The 25,858-nt window shown below is 36.8% G+C and overlaps 2 protein-coding genes across 5 annotated transcripts in view; one reads left to right on the top strand and one right to left on the bottom strand.

Annotated features, from left to right (window-relative positions):
• LOC107713334 (ADP-ribosylation factor-like protein 15) overlaps nucleotides 1-18,729 on the bottom strand; it is a 40,954-nt gene extending 22,225 nt beyond the window's left edge. The window contains exons 1-3 of one of the 4 annotated variants that reach the window (XM_016518812.1): nucleotides 18,145-18,729; nucleotides 2,433-2,577; nucleotides 2,139-2,198 (exon numbers count right to left, since the gene is read on the bottom strand). In XM_016518812.1, the coding sequence (XP_016374298.1) occupies nucleotides 2,139-2,198; nucleotides 2,433-2,577; nucleotides 18,145-18,252 (313 nt within the window). In that variant the 5' untranslated portion in view covers nucleotides 18,253-18,729. Of the gene's footprint in view, nucleotides 1-2,138; nucleotides 2,199-2,432; nucleotides 2,578-14,119; nucleotides 14,184-16,425; nucleotides 16,561-18,144 lie in introns of those variants that run through there. The other 3 variants (XM_016518810.1, XM_016518811.1, XM_016518813.1) reach the window with 3 other exon arrangements.
• Nucleotides 18,730-20,447: 1,718 nt separating this feature from the next.
• LOC107713269 (sorting nexin-18-like) lies at nucleotides 20,448-23,787 on the top strand. The gene is given in 3 exon segments (XM_016518729.1): nucleotides 20,448-21,158; nucleotides 21,381-22,297; nucleotides 23,696-23,787. Coding segments are annotated over 3 exon segments (1,536 nt in total). The 5' UTR covers nucleotides 20,448-20,631.
• The last annotated feature ends 2,071 nt before the right edge of the window (nucleotides 23,788-25,858 follow it).

The following is a 25,858-nucleotide window of genomic DNA, read 5'->3' as shown; positions in this document are numbered from 1 at the left end:
GGTTAGTCCATATTTGACCCAAAGTTGGGTTGAAACAACCCAGCATTTTTTAGTGTATAGTCGCTCTCTGTGATACAAAATGTTGGATTTTTGGATCATGGTATATTGTGACACAATACACTGCTACACCCCTAATGGGGACTGAAGCCTTTAAGCTCCAAAAAGACAGAAAAGCAGCATAAAAGTCATAAATGTGGTCCAAGCTTTGTGTCAGGAGCAGGTCGAAATTTAAAGTGATGACATGCTGATTAGATTTTGAGATGTGGTCGTTGCTCTTAAAGATGAATGCACACCTGCTGTCAATTGTAAGAAAGGGGCAGGGTTTAAACAAACTAAATGATTGAAGATATCTGGCATATGTCATGAGGGAGATGTCTGTTGTATTCACCGAAGGGTCTTGACATTTTGATTAAAAAAATGAAACATGCATGAATCATTCACAATAAGATCTATAACATGCATTTGCAAAATAGATTGGATGAATGCCATTTCATCCCTACTTTAATCTTGACATCCGCCCTGGCTTTCCAACTGCATTAAAAACATACAACCAGTACATTTCTCAAAAATCCTTTTGTGTTCGACTGAAGTATGTACAGATTCTGAACAACATCCAAACTTTCAGCATTTTCATTTTTGGGCAAACTATTACTTTGAAAAGGTGACATTTCCTTTTCTCTAACTCTACAGGCCCAGGTGGAAATGCCCCTCTTTAAGTACTTCAGTTCCAGCAGTTATGAATCCAGCAAGGGTTTTTTTCCTCCTCACCTATCTAGCCCTCCCTTCCCCTCGGGTTCCCTGCATCCTCAACACCCTCTTATTCTTGTCTTCACTCACTCATTTTAAAGACAGATTCAAAGCCTCAGCCCATCACTCATATGAAAAGGGAAATGCGGGCCAAGATGGCTCTGGGTTCATTGAGCGAGTGAAACATTTCCTTTGCGTGCCGCATCCAAGCACTGGTGCTTCCTGGGGTTCAATTTACCTTGAAGAGAAAACTATTAGTCATCAAAGAAATGAGTTTGTATCCTTTCTGGTCGGGTCCTCATGTAACATCTGTGTCAAATAACATTCATATTCCTCGTGCTGTGTCAGATGATGTGTTGCCAAAGTTTACTTTTCAAAAGATTTGATGTGAAATAATGGCTTAAAATGTTGTTACAGACGTGTCCGCATATTTTCGCTAATGGGTCAGTGACATAATGCTATTTTTTTTTTTTTGTCTGGATCGATTAATTTATCCATACATACAATGACTTGACTGCACTTCTTACATTGCTATTCAAAAGTATGGGGTAGGTAAGATTTTTTTTCAGCAAGGACACATTAAACTGCTCAAAAGTGAGAGTAAAGACATTCATAATCTCACAAAAGATTTATTTTTCACATAAATGCTGTTCTTTTGAATTTTCTATTAATCAAATAATCCTAAAAAATGCACCAGGTTACCATAAAAATGTAAACAACTGTTTTCAATATTTATAATAACAAGAAATGTTTCTTGAGCATCAAATCAGCATATTAGATTGATTTCTGAAGGATCATGTGACACTGAAGACTGCAGTAATGATGCTGAAAATTCAGCTTTGCCATCACAGGAATAAATTAAATTTTAAAATATATTCAAATAGAAGTCAGTTACGCTGAATTGTAATAGTATTTCAAAACATTTCTGTTTTTACTGTATTTTTAGCCTTGGTGACCACTGAATAGCAATGTTAATGACCAAATATTTTAAGAAAAATACTTTAATAATACATCTCTTAAATATCAGATGATTTGACCTTTTTAGTGCTTGTTGTAAAATGTAACGTAGAGTGACAAAAAAAACTGTTTACGAAATCATAATTAATGAAACATGTTTGATTTAAAAAAATATATATATTAAATTGTGCACACACATTGTTGTTGTAAGGAAAACATGTTAATTACTTTTAATTTGATGGTTATACCACATGACATTACAATTAATTATAAGATTAAGTTTCTAAAAACTTGACATCTGTGTTTTAAGCATTTTGAAAAGAATTTCCTTCTCTTTATTGTGGACAATCTTATTTGTCATTGACCAATCAATCAATCAATCAATCAATAAATTAATAAAAGTAATATTCTCTTTAACAACAGAGAGTATTTACCTCCGAGTTCCTTGACATTTAAAATGGCATTCTGGAACGGGACAGCTTTAATGCTAAAACCTGCAATTAAAAGTTAAACAACATTAGCAACCACAGCCATGAGGATTTCATAAAAGGAAGTCATTAAAACACATTCATTGCTACACTGACCGAGATGTAATCAAGTACTCTGTTAAAGACAATCACAAGGCAAAATATGATGGGAAGGCGTTTTCGAAAGCAAAGAGGAAGTGCAAAGATCTGTGTTTGTGTTTGCAGGACGGGCCTGGTATTGCTCTATGATGGTGGGCTGACCTGTGGTAGGGACGATGTTGTCTGTTGCCTCACTGCAAAGTCTGGAGAGCAGGCTGGTCTTCCCAGAACCCATCAGACCAATGCAAACCACGTCATATTCTGGTCTGGGAGGGGGAGGTCCTTTACAGCACAATGTCCTGAAACACTGAAGATGGGTCAAAGACAGCAAGAAGGGGAAAGGGGGTGGAAAGAAAGTTAGAAAGGTTACAACAATTTCGATAAAAACTTCCCACTCATGTTTGTGTTTATGCGATTTTTGCGACTTGCGATTCTCTGCGTGAAAGGCTGTGGGTGTATGCGTGTGTCATTTTAGAAACCGAAACACATCTCAAAGACATCTGACATCTGTTGACACCATCTGGTTGAGGAAAAGTTACTGCAAAAGAAAAAAACACGTCTACCGCACAGTGCCTCCACTGAAATCACATTTGCCGAAAGTCACCGCAGTGTTCTGGGATAAGCAAGCACCCCTATATATTTCCGCCAAAAAAACAGCCCCGCTTTCTGTAAGCCGCTGTCAGAGCCCCTCGGTTGACGTCATGACACTGAGTGATAATGCAAATAAAAAATTGGCCAATAAATTTCAACAGAGCAGAGTAGAACTAACCGCCAAAACACACACACAAATAAAGAAACCCCGTAATACTGCTTAAACCGTTCACATCAGATCAAACGCTTCCTACTATACAGACTATGCCAGGAAAATCAAAGCATGCTTGACCTGCACATTGTGTTGCGTTACGATGGTACAGGCAATATGGTCAGAAGCTTTTCGAGGAAAAACAAACCGTTATTTTGTATTATATTTTTCTCTTCCTTTCTTTCTTTTTTTGAGTTACAAAGTTCATTTCACATCTGAAGGTCTTTAACTGGTTGCCTGCGTATAGCTGTATCTCTGAACAGAGACTCATAATAACCTCTGTTGCAAAACTTACTCCTGCCTACGTAGCATCCTGACCCAGACAGACCGTCAAAAGTGACTAATTTGGAATGCTCTACATAGGCTGAAATTCCACACAAAATGACACTGACATGTTGCTAAGCTAACAAATTGAGTCTAATGAGCAAAGAAATATTAGAAAAACAATCCTTCTAATTTAATATTCATAAATTTCAAACATTTCTTTAACATTTTTTGATGCATTGCATTCTGGGATGGAAAAATGACTACCTTTTGGAACAGCTTTTTTTTTTAAATTAATTAGTGCACCTATAATGCATTAAATTGCTGTTCAGGTATGCAACTAGGTTTTTAAAAAGAGTCCCTTTGACCATTTCTTTAACATTTTTTGATGCATTGCATTCTGGGATGGAAAAATGACTACCTTTTGGAACAGCTTTTTTTTTTTTATTAATTAATTAGTGCACCTATAATGCATTAAATTGCTGTTCAGGTATGCAACTAGGTTTTTAAAAAGAGTCCCTTTGACAGCTGGTTTTCAGAAAATACATTTCAAGCGATTGGAAGGTGGCAGTACATATTTTCAAATGCCTGCATCAATATATAAGGTGGTTATAAAGTTCAACAAGTGCTGCACACTTTTTCAGTGGCCTTGGTTCTGGAAGCATCTTTCCCATAGGGATTTTATAAAGTCATGAACCAAACCAACCCGCTATGAGAAGAATCACAACATTACAAACTTTTAATTTGAAGCAAAAAAAGTATTTGAAAATCTTCAAACTGTAACAAGACTGTAATGGCTTTAATGAGGAAAAGACCTACAACTACAATAATCCCATGAAACACTGTGAATGACAATCAAATAAAAAATGATGGAAAAATATAAACCTATTAATCTAAAGATGCGGATTACATAGAAATAATATATTTTAAGTTTATAGTGAAATATGCATGTATATTTTTGTATTTTGATTCTCTGATTGGTAGAGACTTCTTTGAGGAATCATGGGTAATGCAGTTTCTGACCAGGATTCCCACAGAAATACGTTGAAATAATGCAAGCTAATGGCTTCAACAAAAGGAAACACCATTGATAAACAACTTCGTAGCTCACAGTAGATCTGTCTGTTAAGGATTAATAAATTACTGTTTAATCAATTCCCATATAGAGAAAATGAATGGGATTTTTACTTCCGGGACTTAACAGTTACTGACAGTTCATCTAACTTCAACTAACTTGCCTTGTGATAAAGCTGACAATGAAATCTATAAGACTACTGTGTTATAAATTGTGCCCTGAGAGATTATGGGAAACAATGTGTGAAATCAAGCAACAAAAATTCTGGCTGAGAAGTAAAAGAGCATGAGAAATCTCTTAATGAGAGAATGAGAAGTGCCACTGGAACAAGGCATTCCATCATCACATAGAATATCTGTGCATTAAGTTGTCATGTGACATTCAGTCAGCTGAGCCAAGCAAACACTGGCACTAATGCAGAAGAGGGTAAACCGTGACCAATACAGCGAGAAATCATGACAGTTATGCATTAGTTCCTTCATTCATCCATCATAAAGTTTAAACATGTGACTGCGAGGAAAATGTGAGGGGGTGTTGTGGGTTATCACTCTAAATTGAATACAGAATGAGTTTAGGTGCATGGTTAGTAACTGCTGCCCTCTAGTGGACACACAGAGCTTTACACCAATGACTGTTGAGTGTAGTGTTTTTTGACCGTTTCTAAATGCAGAAACTACAAAATTCTGTGGTCAGCAGGCACCTGCCTCCCCTGATGATCACTCAAAAGTAGCCATTAATACTGATTAAATGCTTTTGCAAGCATTCCAAATATGTTACGATATTTATAGATGTACCAGTGGCCATTGTTTTTGGAAGGCTCTGAAAGATGTGAGATGTATGTGGACTTTGTGCCCATGAGCCACATTTTTACTCTAGATTCCTATAATTTTGTTTTTGAAAGGCAACATGAAATCTCAAGTGATCCTGTTTACTTTCTTAATACATATTCTTGTTCTTGTACATATTTCTTGTTCTTGTTTTTTATGCTTATTGAGCTTAATCATTTAACATTATTGCAAAGAACAAAAATGTTTTTTTTTTTTTTTTTTTGTTTTCACAACCAGCTGATGCATAGAGACCACTATTCACAATCCAATCAATTCCCAATGGGTAAAATCAAGTCTCGCCCTACATTGTTTTTTTCCCCAATGAATATCCTGTTATTTTCGGAAACATTTCTCTGCTGACATAAACCAAGTCCAAGCAAACAGGGAAAATAATATCTGATTTTTACATGTTTTGAAGGAAAAGTGAGTCTTAGTTCTCTATTAAAAAATAACCACTGTGATCCTAGTGTTTTGGGCATTGCTTTCTAGTCCAAAGTCACTAATAAATGTCAATTTTATATGTTAATTTAGTGTGGTTATTTAAAGAAAACAAAATGATAGAAAATACTTTTTACTGTAAACAATACCCTGCTAAGAATTATTCTTCAAAGTTGTAAATAAAACAAAGATTATTAGTGTACGTTTTACAAAAATAAATAAATAAATAAATAAATATTGAATTTCACATTCAATTGAATCATTGTTATTGTTCATGAAATTTACTAGTATTTTCTACACAATTTTTTCTCATGTTGTTCATTTAAAGCTGCAGTCCGTAAGTTTTGCCTCTTTGTCGCCATCTCTGTTTGAAAACCTGCAATTGCAGCTGTGTGCGGAATTATCTAGCTTGCTTGGGTTGTGAGTCGGCGCGGATGAATCTAATGTTCTGAAGAGTATGTGTGTGCAGTGCCATGCTCGAATTTCCTGTGAAAACCTACCCATACCACTCTTTAGAAAACATTATTATCAGCTAACCGTTGTGAATCGGGCTAAAGTAAGGCAATAGTTTTGAACACTTGCTGGTTATGTACTTGCTCAAATATTGATTTCGGATCATTTTTAACCAAAAAAGTTACCATGATGTGGTCCATTTTTACAGCTTTAAAAATGTAAAAAAGTTTCCAGGCACATGGTCTAGAATCCATAGTTAGGTGTACTATTCCTTTAATACTACCCATTATTTGTCACCCAAATGCAACAACTACTGGCCCACTTTCTCTCAAAAGGAGACAAAAACAAAATATAGCCTGCAGCGGTCCATGAAAACAACCTCAAAACTGATATGCTTTTGGAACAGGAAACTCCTCATTGAGTAAATGCTAGAAGCATTTCAACAGACACAAGATGGCAGCACAAACAATCTTCCCTTCTAGTTCAAATTGATGATCTTCAGTCTGCTGATAGTGTATCAAAAAGATAACAAATATGCAAAGACAATTCAGTCAAGACTACAGCCGAAATAACCTTTGTAGGACTGCAGAAGTGCTCTATCATAACAAACCATCCTCTTAGGAAGGAAAAAGAATAATGCATTTTGATGTAAAACAGGTTGGACCTGTAAGTGATGATCTAGGGTTCTAAACAGAGGCAGTAGGTCATATACAGTGGTGTGTTTTGAAGAATGAAAGCTGCTCTGATTCATGTACAAGCTTTTCAGCATGCATAAGGATAAGCACAGCACAGGTCCTTTAATTATAGTTTGAAAATAAATGATTAAACTGGTGAAGTCTAAACTCACAAGGGTCAACGGCAAATAAAAGTGTTCAAGATAAAGAAAAGGAAAAACCTTCAAAAATCTGATTTAAAACATTCATCTAGTTCTGAAAAAGTTTTACATAATTTTGACATAAGTTTACCTATAAATGAATGACTATTAATATTGTATATTACTATATTATATAATGGTATATTATTATTATTATTATATAAACATATTTTCCTTAGACCTTTTTCATTATTTTCAAAAAGGTTTTCAAATATATAGCACAAAATGACTTAGATCTGGGGGACAAATATTATTCAAATATTTGTATTTTAACACAACCAAAATAATAATGAAATAAATAATAATAATACATAATTACAATATTATGCCAGACTACTAATAGGCTTCATTTACATGAATTTTGTCCGTCTGCGAAGATGTTCAGTTGTAGCATCCTGACTTGAAGCTATTTAATTCAGAAATAGTGACAGATCTTTCCTTCCATATTGTGACTTAAACCTGAGTAAAACAGATTATCATAAAGGAAAAATCGTAGGGCGGGACTTGGTTTTATCAACTGATTGTTAATGATGGAGTCGGATCTGAATGCGAGCTTGCAGTGGATTGTAAGCAAGGGCCAGAGTTTAAGTAGATAAAATGATTGGAGAAATCTGGTATACATCACCAAAGAGAAGTCTGACGTTTCACATGAAGATCCAGTTACGACATTTCGATTAAAAATTATGAAGTAAAAAATGTAAACATGCATGAATGAAGCAGTCACAATAAGATCAGTAACATGCATTTAGAAAATAAGGTGAATTTCCATTTCATGTCGTATTTAAAAAAAATAATAATTTAATAGATCCACTAAAATTGTACATTCCACTGACCCACAAAATAAGACGAAAGTGGAAGTTGAAATATTGTTCAGTGGCATGTGAGTATCGAGCATAAACACATCCCCTTTACCCTGTTAATCATGCACGGAGCAAATGACACCATCATTACAACATTAACATCAATGGGCTAATCTTTACAACAGGTAGTGCAGCCGGTGACTCTCCTGATACATCATTGATAATCAACATCATAGCCTTCAACAACAGTACAAAGGGCTAAATCTGGAAGCCAAAATGTCAACTAATTCTGGAGGTCCAGTCACAATGGACTGGTGGTGGTTTCATAAGCAAGGACCCAGAGACATCGTCATATAAGGGGAAATGGCCACCAATGGCACTGACGCCCATCTTACTCTATCTACATTGCCGTTAAGATAGTGCTTCTAGGTTAATACGGCCCACTGCCAGCTGGAAAGGCCAACAACAGGAAACAGGAAGGGTCCAAACTATGATTGATGCCACAATCAGAGGATTTAGAGGAAGAGTTAGTCCCATGCCTGAAATGCACCAGAGCCATGCTGGCACACAATAAAAGCAAACGGCACCTGTTTGTTCTAGGGTAAAGGTAGGGGAAAATGGAAAGATCATATCATAGATGCAAGGTCTTAAAGAAACAAGCAACTTTAAGTTGCCAACTTGCTTGGCAACTGTTTAATTGTTTAATATCTAGAACTCAAAAAAGATTAAAGGGGTATAAATGTTGGCAGGAGTCACTGTGGAAATGCACTGTGGAAGTTAGGATCAATTGTGCAAAGATAAACTGTTTAACAGTTTGGGTTTGTATGATTTAATGTTCTTTTTAGCAGCATCATATGACCCCTTTAAATGTTTTTGAAAGAAATCTCTTAGGCTCACCAAGGCTGCATTTATTTGATAAAAAAATACAATAGAAACGGTAATATTGTGAAATAATATTACAATTTTAAATAAGCGTGTTCTATTTGAATATAAAATATAATTTAGTCCTGTGATGACAAAGCTGATTACTCTAGTCTTAACAGTGTCACATGAAATCTTTCTAATGCTCAGATTCTCAAAATGTATAAAAATCAAGAAGGGTAGCGTAAAATTTTATAAAAGCATTTACATACATTTTTCTGTTAATTTGTGTATAATTTGATCTGTAAAGCTGTTTAAATCATTTTTACGTCATTTTAGAGTATTAGGTTTTGCACTGCCATAGCAATAAAGTTGTAAAGTTGGATACATACACACATATACATGTGTGTGTGTGTGTGTGTATATACAATATATATATATATATATATATATATATATATATGTTTTTATGAAATTATAAGATACACATTTCTGCTTTTAAACCCTCAAAAAATCTAAAAAGCTGTGGCTCAACAGTAATCTGAGACTTTTCTCTCTGCCTCTCATGCCGATTCATCGAGGTGACTAGATACACTGTGAATATCTTTCATATCACTGTATTGGAGTTCTGAGTCAATAGAATGCATGGGGATTTGCACAGTATTAAAACTGCAGCAGGATAAAAGGAAGGGGCTCAGCAATGCTCAACAAAGCTCCCCCCGCTGCTCCTGCACTGTTGGCGTTAGGCTATAAATCTCCACCGTTACCCCTCCTTCAGCATTTAAACATGTTGAATAACAAGCTCTAATCTCCAAACATTAGATAGAACACTTCAGATAACAATGCTATTCTCAGCCCTTAGAAACCATCAAACAATCACATCATCCATAAGGTCAAGCCGTGCCCTAAATAACCGGTGAATGGGGATTTTACTTCGACTTTCTGAATAGCGAGTGACTGGCCAATGAGCGATGGCTTGAGTTATGGTCCCAGAATCTGGAATGGCCGGGGCAGCCTACAAACCCAGTGGACTGGGAGCTCATGCAGGAAATTTCTTTTTGTTTTCCTATTCCGTGATGATTTACACCCAGTTCCCACCTTTGATGGGCTGTATTTGGAGTGGTATCCTGTTTGGTCTGACGAGGCTTCCAATTCTCAGCAGCTCCTGGGTCCCTCTACCCATACTGGACTGTGGGATATTCCCCGCTAGAGAGGAACTCTGCGACCTGACTGCCACATCCTGGCTTATCAAAGCACGGAAGTGAAGCGCGCAGAATACATGGATGGAGTCTCCATTTCAACACCAGCCAGTCTCCAATGTGGGCCGCCGTCTGCCAGAGATGTTGTCCACCCTCATACTGTACCGTACGGAATGAAGGGCAATGAGATCGGCTTTAAAATCATGACTAGTCTAGTACTGAAAGACACAGAACATATTGCTGGATGATTTCTTACTGTATTCTCTGTAGGGATAAGTCATGATTAGGGATGCACCGAATGTTCGGCAACCAAAATTATTCGGCTGAAAATAGCAAAAAAAGCTCTTTCGGTGTTCGGCCGAATAAGCGAAAAGACCGAATAAATTGTACCGAACAATGATATGACGCGATCAAATAGCAACCAGCGCAGAGTGAGAGGCACGCACTCTTTATTATGCAGCACACACGTCAGCAGTGTGGAAGCATTTAAACTGTCGGAGAAAGATGCAAAAATCATTACAAGCACCGACAGCGAGAGACTGTGTTTAGCACACCGTGTTTAATGTTTTAAAAGAAGTCTCTTCTCAGCAAGGCTGCTTTTAATTGTACAGTAAAAAAAAAAAAAAAAAACCCCCCCAAGAAGGGGGGCTGATGGCCAAAAATTATAATTTTTCTAACTTATTAATTTTAAGTTAAATTGTGCTTTGTTGGTATAGTGTCTGCTAGAATGTTAAAAATGTTCAGTGTTAAATATTTTTAAATTGTTGTTTTGTAATTGATTTTTTTTCTTTGAAAAGCAAGACAAAACCGTAAAAAGCACATTTTGGCTTTTTAATTTATGCAATAGTGAAAAAAAAATTGGCAAAATACATGGGGAAAAAAACTCAAAAAACCGTGTTTGGTATTCGGTCCAGTGTTTAATTTTGTTCAGTTTCGGCTTCGGCCAAGAATTTTCATTTCGGTGCATCCCTAGTCATGATGGTTAAATAGTCATCCAACAACTGATTAGTTGGCTGACTAGTTGATGTTTTAGCATGCTTTTTAATTAGCATGATGTTAAGGCCTTCTGTTTTTGAACACAAGACTGCATGTTATTTTAACACTCTATATAAAGGGCTTAAGATTAAGAACAGTTCGTCAACGTGCTTTTCCGACAACCCTCTGATTAGTTGAATTTGATATAGTTTGCACACTCCGAAATCTCTAAAACTGCAACCTAGACCAGAAGATTGATGAGTCCAAGTCAAGACCGAGTTAATATGCTCCAGAGTCTAAGACCAAAATATGGTCTTGGTCCTTGAGTCCATGTCAAAGGTCTTGGTCTTGTTGGATTTGTGTGGATCATATATGGTCTTGAACTCTGGAGACTGGAGAATTTGTGGTCTTGGTCTTGTCGGACGCAAGGCCGAGTCGACATGCTCTTTAGCCTGACAAGGCCAAGACCACAAATTCTCAAGTCTGAGTTCAAGATCATATAATCATGGTTCTCATGAAAATATTTTAATGGTCTTGGTCTTGATAGCATGTGTACTAAATTGTACTCAACCCTCTTCTAGTCTCGGTGCTGACTCTGACTTGAATGAGCTAGTCTCTACTACATCACTGTGTATTAGTCTGTCTTCAAATTAGTGTATTGTACGTTCCATGAATAAAATTTTTTGTGAAAAACTGAGGACATTCGCATTTTCTAAGATACCCAAATAACCGTGTCGGGCACCAGTGATCACTTCACAGTCAGAGTCACTTAGATCACATTTCTGGCCCACTCTAAAGTTTCAGTTGAACAAGTGACCTGCTTAACCATGTCTGCATGTTTTGGGTTGCATGCATGCTTTTGGATATAAACCACTTTAACCTAGCCTATGAACTAAGGTCATTTAGTGTGCAAAAGTGACACTAAAAACACCACCTAACTGGTTTTACACAGTAAACCACAGGTAAACAAAGAGACCTCTAGCCTAAGGGTGGGTTCTTTACAAGGTTGCTTATATTTGCATGCTTACATTCACTATCTTAGCAACATCAACTCAAACGTACTAATTACCAGCAATTTGTCAAATATTTGACAAATTTTCACCTTGGAGCAACCTGGGCTGAGTGTCTTGCTCAAGGGCCCGGTGATGATAGTGTGTGGGGTTTGAACCTAAGCTCTTTTCTTTTCTAGCCCAAATCATGAAGAACTAGACAATACAAAACTGCTCATGAATGAGTATCTTTGAAAGATTTGATGCCACTGTATTTACCCGGTACCTTGTGAGCAAAACTTTGACTGATTCAAAACTGACTGATTGCCCTTTCACCAGGATGCTGCATAAAGCTAGTCCGTCAGACTGGAACTATCGCTGACGATTTGTATGTGCAATATGCATCAGAGGATCAGTGAATGTGGGTGGTCTGTGGCTGTGTCTTCAGCGGCTGAGACAGAAGAACAGGTGCATAGCCTGTGGGCTTCTGTGGACCAACTGAATGCTCAGCTTTTTTCACTCAAGCAGTGAAGCTTGTCTTGGCCTTCAAATCAAATTGGGCTTGAGCCTGTTGAATAAACATGAGAGTCACTGTGACTAGTGACCTCAGAGCATCCATTAAGAGATCAGCCTGATAAACCGACTATTTAACACACCATTAGCACTGAAACTAGATCACAGAAACATTATACAAGCCTAAAGACCTTGTTTAGTCCATGTCTGTGTGTTTTGAGGCCATGTAAAAGTTGACAAAATTCACTTTTAGCAGATATTCATATTTAAAATGTCTTTCTTTTTTGGGAAAACTGAGTAAAATACTGATGACTCATCATGCACTCATGGGCGTATTCAAAATTTTGACCAATCAAACACTCTAATGTAATGAGAATGTCCTTCCTCTCAATGCCACTTGCAATCTATGATGTAAACTAAAGCCTGGTTATTTAACAACAACAAAAAAGAGCTAGAGCTAGAGCTAGTGTCTTAATGTGTTTCAAAAGAAAACTGCACTCTCCAAACTATTTCATGCAGTCCTTAATAGATTTGGATGTAGACCACCCAACCAGAATACCAAATTTGCATCTTTATGATTACATTAATAAGATCATTACCATAACTAACCATATAAAAGCCACATAGACCATTACCATAACTAACCATATAGAAGTCACATAAACACTTTAAAACTATTAATATAAAATAATTAAAACATGAAAATTAAAAGAGAGAAAATAAATAATTAAACAAGTCCTGACTAAACACAGAAATGCTCTTCGTGTTGATTTTATCAGTGGGAGATATGAGGTCAGATCTGTGCAGGTCACCTCCTGACAAAACATAAAAGACAAAACTCTCATTATTAGCACTTTTTTTGATACACAATGCACTAATGCTTTCTCCAGACTATAGGTTTGACTTAAGGATGTGGAGCAGAGATGGAGTTCCGGACTCCTGACATCTGCAGAGACACCAATGACGGGGACGGAGTATCTCCTACTGCAGGAAGACCCAAGAGGAACTCAAACCTAAGGGAAGGAGAAGGACCCTAGATATGTAACATGATATAGCATGTCATGAAGTTTCCAAACCCAGCTAGGAAATCCAAAGACGCCTGGAGAAAATGAGACTTGTGTGCTCCACTGCCCCAATGACATACTGTAAGCAAAAGCCACCAGGCAGATAATCGATCAGGGCAAATCCCAGTCTTCACCACCCGAGAGTATAAACAGACCTCAGGAGCTTCTGTGTCAAACCTCTCAATTTTATCCAAGCGGTGATAGTTTGAAAATACACCAGGGAGAGGGCTACTTTAATTTTAGAGTGCCTGAGAGTTTTGGAAATCTAATACGCTTGAGCTAATTATAAAGTGTTTAGGAAGAGCAGAAATTGGTCTCTGGTGTTATAGATTTGGAGTTAAATCGTAAGCACCGGCTCTGCAAATGAGTGCAATGCTAAGATGGTCTCCAATGGTTTTAAGCAATCAAGAGACGGATGCAGAGATGATTGTTTAATCGCAGCAGTGCAAAACCACAGGGCAACAAGTTCAGGTGTACGTTTGAGATTACAATAAAGAGAAGATACTTCAAATCTTTAAATCTTCAAATCAGTCCTGCTAAAAAGACCAGTTAAGAACCATCTTGAGGACATTAGCACAGCATCCCATCCAAAACCCAACATATGCTGGCCTGTTTTATCGCCATTAAAGGATTCAATCACAGCAAATCAAATACATTTGAGTGCTTGCAGCAGCCAATAAAGTGTCTTTATAATAGCAAATCACTGGATCTTTACCTCTAGTCATTGACTTCCTCGTTGCATTGCCTGACTTGCTCTCTCGCTCAAACTGACAGCCGAGCTCACAACTACTGCTGTTGCTTTTGGCAGTTAAACTCAAACCAAGGCTTTAATGCTCACCAGGGTGAAAGTTAAACAAACAATTCAAACACGATGTTCCAGGACACATATTTTCCATGAGCCAATATGATTTTTCACATAAAAATTAAACTGTCAACAATGAAACATAAAAACATAATAATTTGGACTTTTTAGCTTAATGGCTTTAACACGCTAAAATAGTCCATAAGAACAGTGAACAGTCATTGCCTTCTGTCATTAAATGCAATAGTGCAGCACTAACCATTAACGTAAAATCCATTTGCCATTGATCCAGTTTCACTCACAACATCCATGTCCACGAGCTATGATAATAAAAGTCCATTAAGTAAAACCAGAAGCTGCATTACTCTTTGGGATAAAGAGATTTCACATGCCTGGTAGAGATTAGAGCTGCAATAATGATAACTTGAAATAAAATATACACGACTGCTCAAAATTTGTTGTCAGTAAGATTTTTTTTTAATGTTGTTAAAAGAAGACTCTTATGCACACCAAAGCTGCATTTATTAGTAAAACAGTAATATTGTGAAATATTTTTACAATTTAAAATAACCGTTTTCTATTTTAATATATTTTAAAGGGTAATTTATTTCTGTGATCAAAGCTGAATTTCCAGCATCATTACTCCAGTCTTCAGTGTCACATGATCCTTCAGAAATCATTCTAATATACTGATTTGCTGTTCAAGAAACATTTATTATTCTTATCAATGTTGAAAACATTTGTGCTGCTTAATATTTTTAACACTGTACCGTAATACACTTTTTTCAGGATTCTTTGATTGAACAAAAAGTTCAATAAAACAGCATTTATTTGAAATAGAAAAATCTTTTGTAACAATGTAATTTCTGTGACAATCAATTGAATGTATCACTGCTAAATAAAAGTATTATTTTTTTTTTAATTTTACTATTTATTTACTATTTAGCAGTGTTAAATTATTCATGCTTTAAATGAGCATCAGATGATGGCAAATGTAATCTACCTAAAATATGGCAGCCTTACATTATACACATATGAGAGCAAAGAGAAAACATGGATTTATGTGAAAATACAGAGCGGGATGTGCCTAAAGCAGATAACAAGCAGAAGAACTTGTTATTAAGCAACTGTTTCGCTAAATACAGAATTAGAACGCCTCCACCCCGTCAATCACATGTCCTCTCTCAAAACCCTGCCTTTCAAAGATACATGTCAGGTAGTATGGATTTTAATTTCATGGTATTCCTGAAACTTATAACTGCTTATAACTGCACAAAATCTAGTAACCTGTCTCTGCTGACGTCTGACCTCAGTTCCTCAGTTAACCATTACATAAAGCTTCCGGTTTGGCTGTAAATTAGCTCAGTTGGCTGAATAACATTTGAAAGGATTAAAAGAATACAGCAGCTGTATGCGATCCGGCTTGATTTAATTTAAAAGGGCCACCAAAAACGGCTGTTGGACAAATGCTCGAATACATTGAGATTCCTCTCACAAATTAACCATACAGAGTCAGGGAACAAAACACATTACAATAGGATCATTGTTGCACCCATTCATTTCTAAACAAGCAGAGCTTGGACCAAATGAGGCCAGATCCATAATTAAACTAAGCTAAGATTCTGCACTGAATCCACTGTGTCCTTTAATAATGGAAAACCATGGGGACACCCAGAAGAATTAACTCAAACCTGAACAGTTAGAACTCAGAACAAACATTAAAGCATTGGCCACAGACACCCAGCACATAAAAAGCGTGAGGGAAAAGCGCTGCTCTGGAAAAACATACTAGAAACGTAGATACAATGATGTGGTTTCCATGCCAACTACAAAGGCACAGATTTAAGCTCCACCCATTTCGAGAAGAGGGGAGCCAACTATGCATGGCATGAATGATAAAGCTTTTACTGAGCATGCTAAAACCTTTTTTTCTAAGCCCACTGTTGATGAAAAGGGCATAAAGTCTGTTTAGAGTTGTATACAACCTGTACAAATATACACTCGTACTGGTGTGCACATGTGGTTTGGAGCAGTCCAACCAAGTTTCGACACTCTAGTGAAAAAAAGGAGGTCTTACACTCAAGAAGTACAACACCCTTCGATTTTATTATCTATCAACCGAAAAAAAACCTGAGCCTAGTAAGAAAATGGGTTTGACTTCCTCTTGTCCTTACTGGCCCAAAGTCAAAAGTGAGATTTGTCTGGACAAAAATACTTACATAATCAAGCATGCTCCTAATCCACACACTGCCAGCACTTCCAGTCTCTTTTCAGCTCTGTTTCTTGAGGAAATGGTTCTATTCTGAGAATCCTGACCGGAACATCCCAAAGGAAACAGCACTGTGACCTCGCTGCATATGTCTATGTCAAGTATCAAAGCACCAAATGTGCGAGAAGTTTACTGGCACCAGATTTCAATGCTGTCACGCTGTGGAGCGGCACCAATACGACAGTACAGCATTCCCGTGAAACTGTTATTATCACTGAGTATTGTAAGCAAATTATATAACACCAATGGTGCAAAAAAGGACTTTGAAAGAGTTCATGCTGAGGCCTAGTAAGCTGATAATAAACAATGTTATATAAAAAATGATCAGATGTGATCTGTGACCACATACATCATCCCAGATAAATTCATTCATGGAGTTCTGATAACCACAAGACAAGTGGCTGTTCATGTCGCTATGATATCGAGATGAAAATAAATCTCATAAAATGTAATAAACTGAAGAGAGAGTAAAGATTGCAATACAGGTTTTAAAAAAGATTGTAGCAAGGTCACTTTAAAGGGTGTCAATTTTGTTAAAAACAAATGACAAGATCCAAATGATAAGCTCCAAAAAAGACATTTAAGTCATTTACTCGCCCTCATGTCTTTTGAAACCTGTATGACTTTATTTCGTTAGTGGAACACAGAAGGAGACGTCCAGCAGAGTGTCCAAGCTGCTCTTTTGCATGAAATTAAAGTGAAAGGGGACTGGTGTTGTCATGATATAAACTCGCAATTCTGAGGGGGAAAAGTCAGAATTGAGACTGTGAGATATAAACTCACAATTGGCACAAAAAAGAGAGAGAGAAAGGGGGAAAAATCCATAAGTCGCAAATTGCCTTTTTTATTTTTTATTTTGTGGCAGAAAAAAAAAGTAAGAATTGTGAGATGTAAACTTAGAATTGAGATGTAAACTCAGAAATGCAAGAAAAAAGTAAGAATTCTGAGTTTGTATCTTACAATTCTGTTTATATCTCATAATCCTCAGAACTGCGAGAAACAAAGTCTGAATTGTGAGATCTTTTTTTTATACCGTAGTGGAAACAGGCTTCCATACCATTCACTTTCACTGTATGGAAAAGAGCAACTTGGACATTCTGTTAAAAATTGCTGTTTTTGTGTTCAGAGGCAGAAAGGAAGTCATATGGGTTTTGAAGGACGTGAGGGTGAGTAAACAATGACAGAATTCTCATTCTTACCTGATTTTTGATAAGTGCAGCAAAATAAATTAGATTTGCAGGCTAAATAAAATATCTTATCTTACAGCAAACTACATCTAATGTGAAAAATTGCATACTGATCTAACCGCATACATGTTTACATTTTATTCAAAAAGGCAGAACAAAAATAGCTAAAAAGCATAAAAGAGATGCCCAAAATTTGTTGCTATATCAGGAAAACCCTTCTTTTAGTAGTGTTTAGAACTGCTATGTTTTCTGGACACCCTTCTCTATTGGCTTAGGTTTGTTTGTAAGCAAAACAAACAAGAAACTGTAAGTGACTTCACCCAAATAGTGAGTACATTTGTAATAGCCGCAAACAAAACATAACAACTGCTCAAAAACAATCCCGACCAAGGCTGATAAATTATGGGAGCAGCAATGAAAACAAAACACCTGATCCTACAGGCTCTGGCCATCTGCAAAAAGAAATAAGAAGAACACTCTACCAGATAATCCATGTAATTCCTCGATAGCTTCTGGCTGTTGTCTCCGGAAAACAGAAGTCCTGAGATAAGGCGACTATGAAATGAAACGCTGGTGTTAACTGAATGCATCCAAAAGTCTCGATTTTTTTTTTTGACGGCTTCGGCTTTGGATCCCCCTCCTCTCAGATGTGGAAAATCATTTATGAATAAAGCGGCTAGCAGCGTTAGCTGTGCACTCCTCTTCCTCTGTAAATCCCGCGCACAATTATGTGCATAAAACAAAAAAAAAAGGTCCAGACTTTAATACATTCAAAACATTACTATATATTTTGCCATATAAGTTGTAATAATTCAGACTCAGATGTATGCACGGCGAATGCACTAGTTTAATGGTGCGGGTGGAGAGAGGCGCTGTTTGTTGTGTGTTCGCGAGCCACAGAGGCTCGAGACGAGCGTCACGGCTTCCAGGTGACGTCACTGTCACGCTGACTATTACGTTCATTCATCCAACGTGGATTTAAATTCTTCCTTGTTTCTCACTCCTTTTAACCCGAAAGCGTGTATAAGCGGCTACTCCTTCGACACTTTCAACGTAACGATTGTAGAAGTACGTCTAAGCGATCACGTGATCGTAGATCGTATCTGAAAGCTTGTGAGGCTACGGGTTCTTTAACGTCACGTGACAAGGAACTGCCTGTCCCAGATATTTGTTTGACGGGGACCTCTACTGGTTGAAGTAATGTATTATTCTTCAAGAAGACTGACAGGATGCCTACAGTAGTGTGTTGTGTAATCTGAGATCATACGTCCATAGAAACGTGTCCTGCTCGTATTCTTAGTTTCTTTCATAATGCATAACTTTCCCAGATGTGCGTCTGCAAGTCTGTTAAAGATTGCTTCATCTGGAAAGCATCTGCTGTGTACAAACATCTGATAGGCGTCTTTAAGATGTCAGTTTTACATACATTCATAAACATCTTAAAGACATTTTCTAAACGTCTATTTGACATCTGATAGGAAACGTCCTTTAGACATATTGCAGATGAGCAAACACTCAAAAAAATATGGCTTGCAATTGTAAATACAGACGTCAAATAGACATCTCCGTGATGTAGGCTACTTGTGCTATCAAATATAAAATTCACATATTTATAATTTTAGTACAGAATAAATTAAAGTAGATTGGACAATGTGTTCAAAATAGAGGAACGTAAAAACACACACAAATACATTTTGTTTATGCTAAACAGTTTGACCAGTGGCCTAATACTCATTTTGGTGAACAGGCCATAATGACACAGTGCATTAAAATTACACTTTAGGCACAAATATAGTTCAAATGTTAATTTGCTACCTAGCATAAACACTTAGTGCACAGTTATGTGAAAGTGAATAAAATGAATTGCACACTTTTAGATGACATGCATGTTAGACAACCCAGCGGGTCCCTTGATATCAATTTGACGTCAAGTATTAGTCAAGACTTGCTTGTCAAGATGCTGTAACATCATTTTAAATTCCATTTGGACAGCAATTTCTTCCAGTGGTAATTGGGTTAAAATAGGATGTTAATCCCAAATTTAAATTGGTTTAATGTGTAGGTATAAGCCAATATGTTTGACATCCAATTTACATCAAATCAAGGTCATGTCAGGTTTTTGTCAGCTTGATTTGCATATTTGACGTCAATTCTGATGACAATTTGATGTCTTTTCAACATCAAATGCCAACTGGGAAGCTTGAGAAGTATTTTTAACATTTTAATTTTTATATGTGTCTGTTTATGTGTCGATTATATTAATTTCGGCACAGTGACTTGTATGACAGTTTAGGTCTTTAGCAATTTATACATTTTCAGGCAATTAAGTATGTTGGTAATCTTTTTAATCAACACATTATCTCCTTAACACCCAATCCAAACTAAGTGAACTATCAGATACTTTTTTTTTTTTACAAAGCACAAGAGAAAAATAGGTTACACTTGAAAATATTTTTATTCAGTATTCAGTTAAGAGTCATTTTTACATTATATGTTTAAAATTGTTTAAGAAATATTAATGAACATGAGCATGATATAGTATGACTAATAATAAAGTTATAAAATGTAATAAAATGTAACGATGCGTTAATAATAACAACATATACTGACTTGAAAGATAACACTAGATGAGACTATGCTGGGTACAGTCAGTGATATTGCTCCATGCAGGGTCAGAGGGGTTTATTCGTGACCCCGGGCTGATTATTATGATTGGCTCCACCCTCGATTATTCTGCCCCGGACCGCAGAGCGCATTCAGCGAAGACAGGCAGACGTACACAAAACCCACTTTTTCAATACTCTTCTGAGAGGATTTTCCAGCTGTTTTCACAGGATAATGTCTTCAGACGTGTTTTGGTAGAAAACAGAGAGCGTAAATTCCCGAAGAGGTTGATTTAACGGGACGGCGCGGAGAGTGTATCTATTGTAACTTTGCAAACTGAGTTTGCAAAGCGTTTCCACACAACTATGGCGCTCAGAGCGAGAGCTTTATACGAGTTTATCTCTGAAAATCCCGGCGAGATCTCTGTGACAGAGAATGAACTTCTAACTTTGAGTAGTGAAGAGGTTGTCGATGGTTGGTTGGAGGGCACGAACAGCAGAGGTGAGACGGGACTCTTCCCTGCATCATACGTGGAGATTATAAGGACTGACACATCACTACACGGTAACGGGACATCCGCCAGTCAGGACTATTACTGCCAAACTAGTCCTCAGAGGAGGGACACCTCAAATGAATCGACTCCCACTCATTCCGCTGTTTACCAGGGACATCTTCAGCAACAGCGACACAGTTTTCAGACGAGCCAGGGAAGCGACGAGGATTGGGACGATGACTGGGATGACAGCGGAACGGCGGATGAACACGGAGGAACACCTGAAAAACGTGGGAATCAAGCAGGATATCCCATGACAAGCACCTCAGCTTCTCGACGTGGTAGTGCGCAACAGTCCAAAAGTACAGGAACAGTTGGGAAAAATCTCAATAGGTTTGCATTAAAATTACACTTTAGGCACAAATATAGTTCAAATGTTAATTTGTTACCTAGTATAAACACTTAGTGCACAGTTCTGTGAAAGTGAATAAAATGAATTGCACACTTTTAGATGACATGCATGTTAGACAACCCAGCGGGCCCCTTGATATCAATTTGACGTCAAATATTAGTCAAGACTTGCTTGTCAAGATGCTGTAACATCATTTTAAATTCCATTTGGACAGCAATTTCTTCCGGTGATAATTGGGTTAAACTAGGATGTTAATCCCAAACTTAAATTGGTTTAATGTGTAGGTATAAGCCAATATGTTTGACATCCACCGAATGGCAAGAGAACCCGTATTCGTTCACTTGCACCATCGATGATCCTACAAAACAGACCAAATTCAAAGGCATGAAGAGCTATATGTCCTACGGACTCACGCCTAGTCATACTCAAAACCAGGTGAATAGAAGATACAAGCACTTTGACTGGCTTTATGCACGGCTTGTAGAAAAATTCCCTGTCATTTCGGTTCCTCACTTGCCTGAGAAACAGGCCACGGGTCGATTCGAAGAGGATTTCATTTCGAAGAGGAGGAAAGGTTTAATATGGTGGATGAATCACATGACAAGTCATCCTATTTTATCCACGTGCGACGTTTTCCAGCATTTTCTCACCTGCAGCAGCAACGACAAAAAAGCTTGGAAGCAAGGCAAGCGAAAGGCTGAGAAGGACGACCTAGTCGGCGCTAACTTCTTCCTCACTATCTGTCCTCCAGCTTTACCGCTTAACTTACAAGAGGTGGAAAGCAACGTAGATGGTTTCAAAACGTTCACCAAAAAAATGGACGAAAACATCATACAGCTCAACGTCACTATTAACGAATTTGCCAGAAAGCAGATCACTGGTTTTAAAAAGGAATATCAGAGAGTTGGACAGGCTTTCAGACTTCTAAGTCAGGCCTTTGAATTCGACCAGCAAGTCTATTCAGCTCCATTAAACAAGGCCATGGCACACACTGGAGAAGTCTACGAGACCATTGGGGATTACTTTGCAGAGCAGCCCCGTCAGGATTTGGAGCCAATTTCCGATCTTTTAGCGATTTACCAGGGCCACTTTGCAAACTTTCCAGACATTATCCATGTTCAGAAAGGTTTGGGATTTTTCTCATGTGTTTGCTCAAAACTGCTTGTCAGAATGGCATGCCATAAAATATGGATTTAGGTCAGTAGGTCGGTAGATTATGTACATGCCATCAGCTTAAAGAAGTGACGCCACCATATGTCAAGTTAATATTTAAGTGGAAACCTCGAATCAGAATCATAAACTGCTATTTCATGAAACTAAAGAAGCATCTTATTCATACTGAAATGGATGGATGGTTTTCTAGCAAAGGCAAGCTGCTGATGTATAATGGTTTTGCTTTTTCTGAACTTTTTGTATCTAATAGCAAATGGCACATACCCATAGGTTCTCGGCAGTATGTCAAATGACATGTCCAGATTTCTCTCTGGTGTGAGAGAGGGAGCATATGAGGCCTGCTAGCTCTCGCAGCTTGAAATGTGTGTTAGTATGGTGGAATGATGCCAACCCTGTTGTAATTCCCATATCCCTTTAGTAGGGGAAGTGTGTACTTCTGACTAATCTATTTTTTCTTTACTGTGACATGAAATTGACTGATGTCATTCTTTTCTGTAGAATCATATCTCTGGGTTTATATGACGCAAATAGTTAATGCAGTTTTGAATGAGAAATCGCTAGCCTACATAAAACATCTGATGCTGGGAAAGCTTTTATTTTGAAGGCTCTAATCCTAAGGTTAGGGCCCCAGCACAGGGTAGCTGTGAATGCTTACACCACATTTTAACACAGAGACATAGTTATTCTGATGCCTTGGATGTAGAAACACATACTTTAACTAAACATTTGATGTACTGTATGTGACTGTCTTTTTAAAGTCAATGTGAATCTACGTTCACACCTTATTCTACTTCAGTAATCAGAAAATCGCAGAGTGAAATGTGATATTTGGTAAAAATATTTGAGAAAAAATATATATTTTTTCCATCTGGAATTGATTGGATCATGAAAAGTATAGGTGTTACATATCAGAATAGAGCCCGGTTGGAGGGGAGGGATTGAAAAGCAAAAGGTATTTGTCAGATGAAGACAGGAAAATTTTCAAAGGCAGAGCAAGTTATTACATTTTCATACAAGAATCCAATGCCAAACTTTTTTATTATGGAGTCGTGCGCAATAGGACCAGGAACTTGAAATTAGAAAGTAAGTAGAGTTCATTTCAAGATGACTTAAAGTGCACAGGGAATACTGATTTCTCCTTGAGAAATTCCAAAGAGAGCTGTAAGCCATAAATCAGAAGCCTGACTGGTCGGACCTTGCATTTTAATGTGTTCAAAATGAAAAAGCTCTCAAAGAGTGCATGTGTGCGTGTTTTTGCAGATGTGATTCCGTGTCGTAGACTTTAATACTTTAGCTAAACCATTGCTTTCCTTGTTTTTTCGTCTTTCTGTTCACTTCTGTCTTTCACCAGGAGCCCTCACTAAGGCCAAGGAGAGCCAGAGGGACCACTGGTGGTCCGTGAAAGATTCCCAGTGGTCTGCCAGTTGTTATTGGCTGGTTTAACAAAACAGACCTTTATTTGAATATGTATTTGACAAAAAGCACAAACATTGAAATAATCAACAAATAATCAACTCATAGCAATTAATTATGAGTAATACAACAATCAACTGTTTGTGTTAACATAAATTTTGACAAATTGTTTCTGTCGTCTCACTTCGATAATATAACTCACGTCAATGTAAGTAAATGTTCATTTCAAATTTTTAGCTTGCAAATATTTGACTTGTGTAAATTCAGTAACAGTAGCGGTCTAGTCCATTTCAAAGAAGAACGAAAGCAAACTGGTGAAAAGGGTGACCAATGAGAGCCCCACATGAGATTTGGGTTGTTAGGGATCCCGCAATTTTTGTTTTACTCTTTAAGCGGTCCGTCACCTAAAAAGAACCATTTAAAAAAGAATAAAAGTGGAAAAATAATCAACTATCAATGAAGAGTAGCATGCTCAGCCCTCAGAGCTCCAATCAAATGACCTCTTGAAGCAGATTGTACCATTATTAGTTTCTGTGCTCACTAGTGGGAAAAACCAGAGCTGTCCGGAGCAGTCAATCTCTCACTGCGTTTGAATTATTTATCAGAGCTAAAGTTAGGCTTCTCTGTCCACACACTCAGGTCCTTAATCATGAAGAATTTATTCCCACACCCTGATCACTAACAAGCCCACACATATTGCGCATAAAACAATGCTAAGAAGAAAAAGAAGGACTACACTGTTCATTTGTGTTTTTATGAACCACTGTTTTATCAATATTTGGTGCTATATTAATTATCAGTAATGTAATGCAATGCATAACTACATTACTACACTCTTAAAAATAAAGGTGCTTCAAAAGGTTCTTCAAGCGATGCCATAGAAGAACCATTTTTTTGTTCCACAAAGAACCATTCAGTCAAAGGTTCTTTAAAGAACCATCTCTTTCTTACCTTTTTATAATCTGAAGAACCTTCTTTCGCCACAAAGAACCTTTTGTGAAACAGAAAGGTTCTTCAGATGTTAAAGGTTCTTTATGAAACCATTTAGACAAAAAGGTTCTTCTATGGCATCGTGAAGCACCTTTATTTTTAAGGGTGTATGTTATACCGGTATACTGTGTGAATAAATATTTATTTGTTATATTTCAAAAGGATTATAGAAAAAGCAATAATTTTATTATAATTTCAGATTTATACATGTAATGACAATAATTTTTACATTAATATATCTAAACTCAGAGATACTTTATCTGCCACACAGACACATACATGTAAACATACATAAATCTGTAGCCCATAGTAAATTACAAGATAACAAATACAGATTGTCATATTTCACTTCAGAAGAATATAAAAGAATTAAAAAGAGATGTGGGTCTGAAGCATATTCATCATTGAAGTAAACTAGGCGTTACGGAGTGTTTGAATTATTCACCTTTCGATAGTAACAAATTTCTGTTGCAGATCTTGCTAATGCAATCTTGCAAGGAATGTAAAAATTGTGGTGCAATATTTCTGAGGGTGGATTTGTTTTTGTGGTCAGCATAATATTTTTACATTTAGACACTTCTTTAAAAAGCACCTTTGAGTAGTTTCAGTTCTCTCTTCAATTTCATTACATTTTAAATTTGTTTGATGATCTGAAACATTAAAGTGTGACAAACACTTTTCAAAAAATAAGAAATCAGGAAGGGGGCCAACACTTTTTCACACCACAGTAAATAAACATAAGACATTGGGTTACAACATAAATCTATAGTGTTTTTTTTATCATTTAGAGAGGAAATGTGAACGAAATATTCAGTTTAGTTATCTTGTAGAAGTAGTAGTTATTCTATATCTTGCACTTTATATAATTACAAATAAACTGAACGATAAATCTTTACCTTCTCTAATTCTACTTACCTGTAGGCTTAAATGTAATAACAATACTATTATTTAAGCAATCTTACAATCATTAAAACAATAATGAATTGTTACTACATGAAGGCTTAAGTACAATAATGACCTATATCAGAATTTTATAAAACCAAGAACATTTGATGTAAACGCTTCAAGATACATAATTTATATATATATATATATATATATATATATATAA

This window comes from Sinocyclocheilus rhinocerous, unplaced genomic scaffold, assembly GCF_001515625.1.
Source record: "Sinocyclocheilus rhinocerous isolate Xijiao unplaced genomic scaffold, SAMN03320098_v1.1 scaffold688, whole genome shotgun sequence".
NCBI lineage: Eukaryota > Metazoa > Chordata > Actinopteri > Cypriniformes > Cyprinidae > Sinocyclocheilus > Sinocyclocheilus rhinocerous.
The sequence above is the reverse complement of the archived record's forward strand: the minus strand, read 5'-3'. Positions and strand labels throughout refer to the sequence as shown.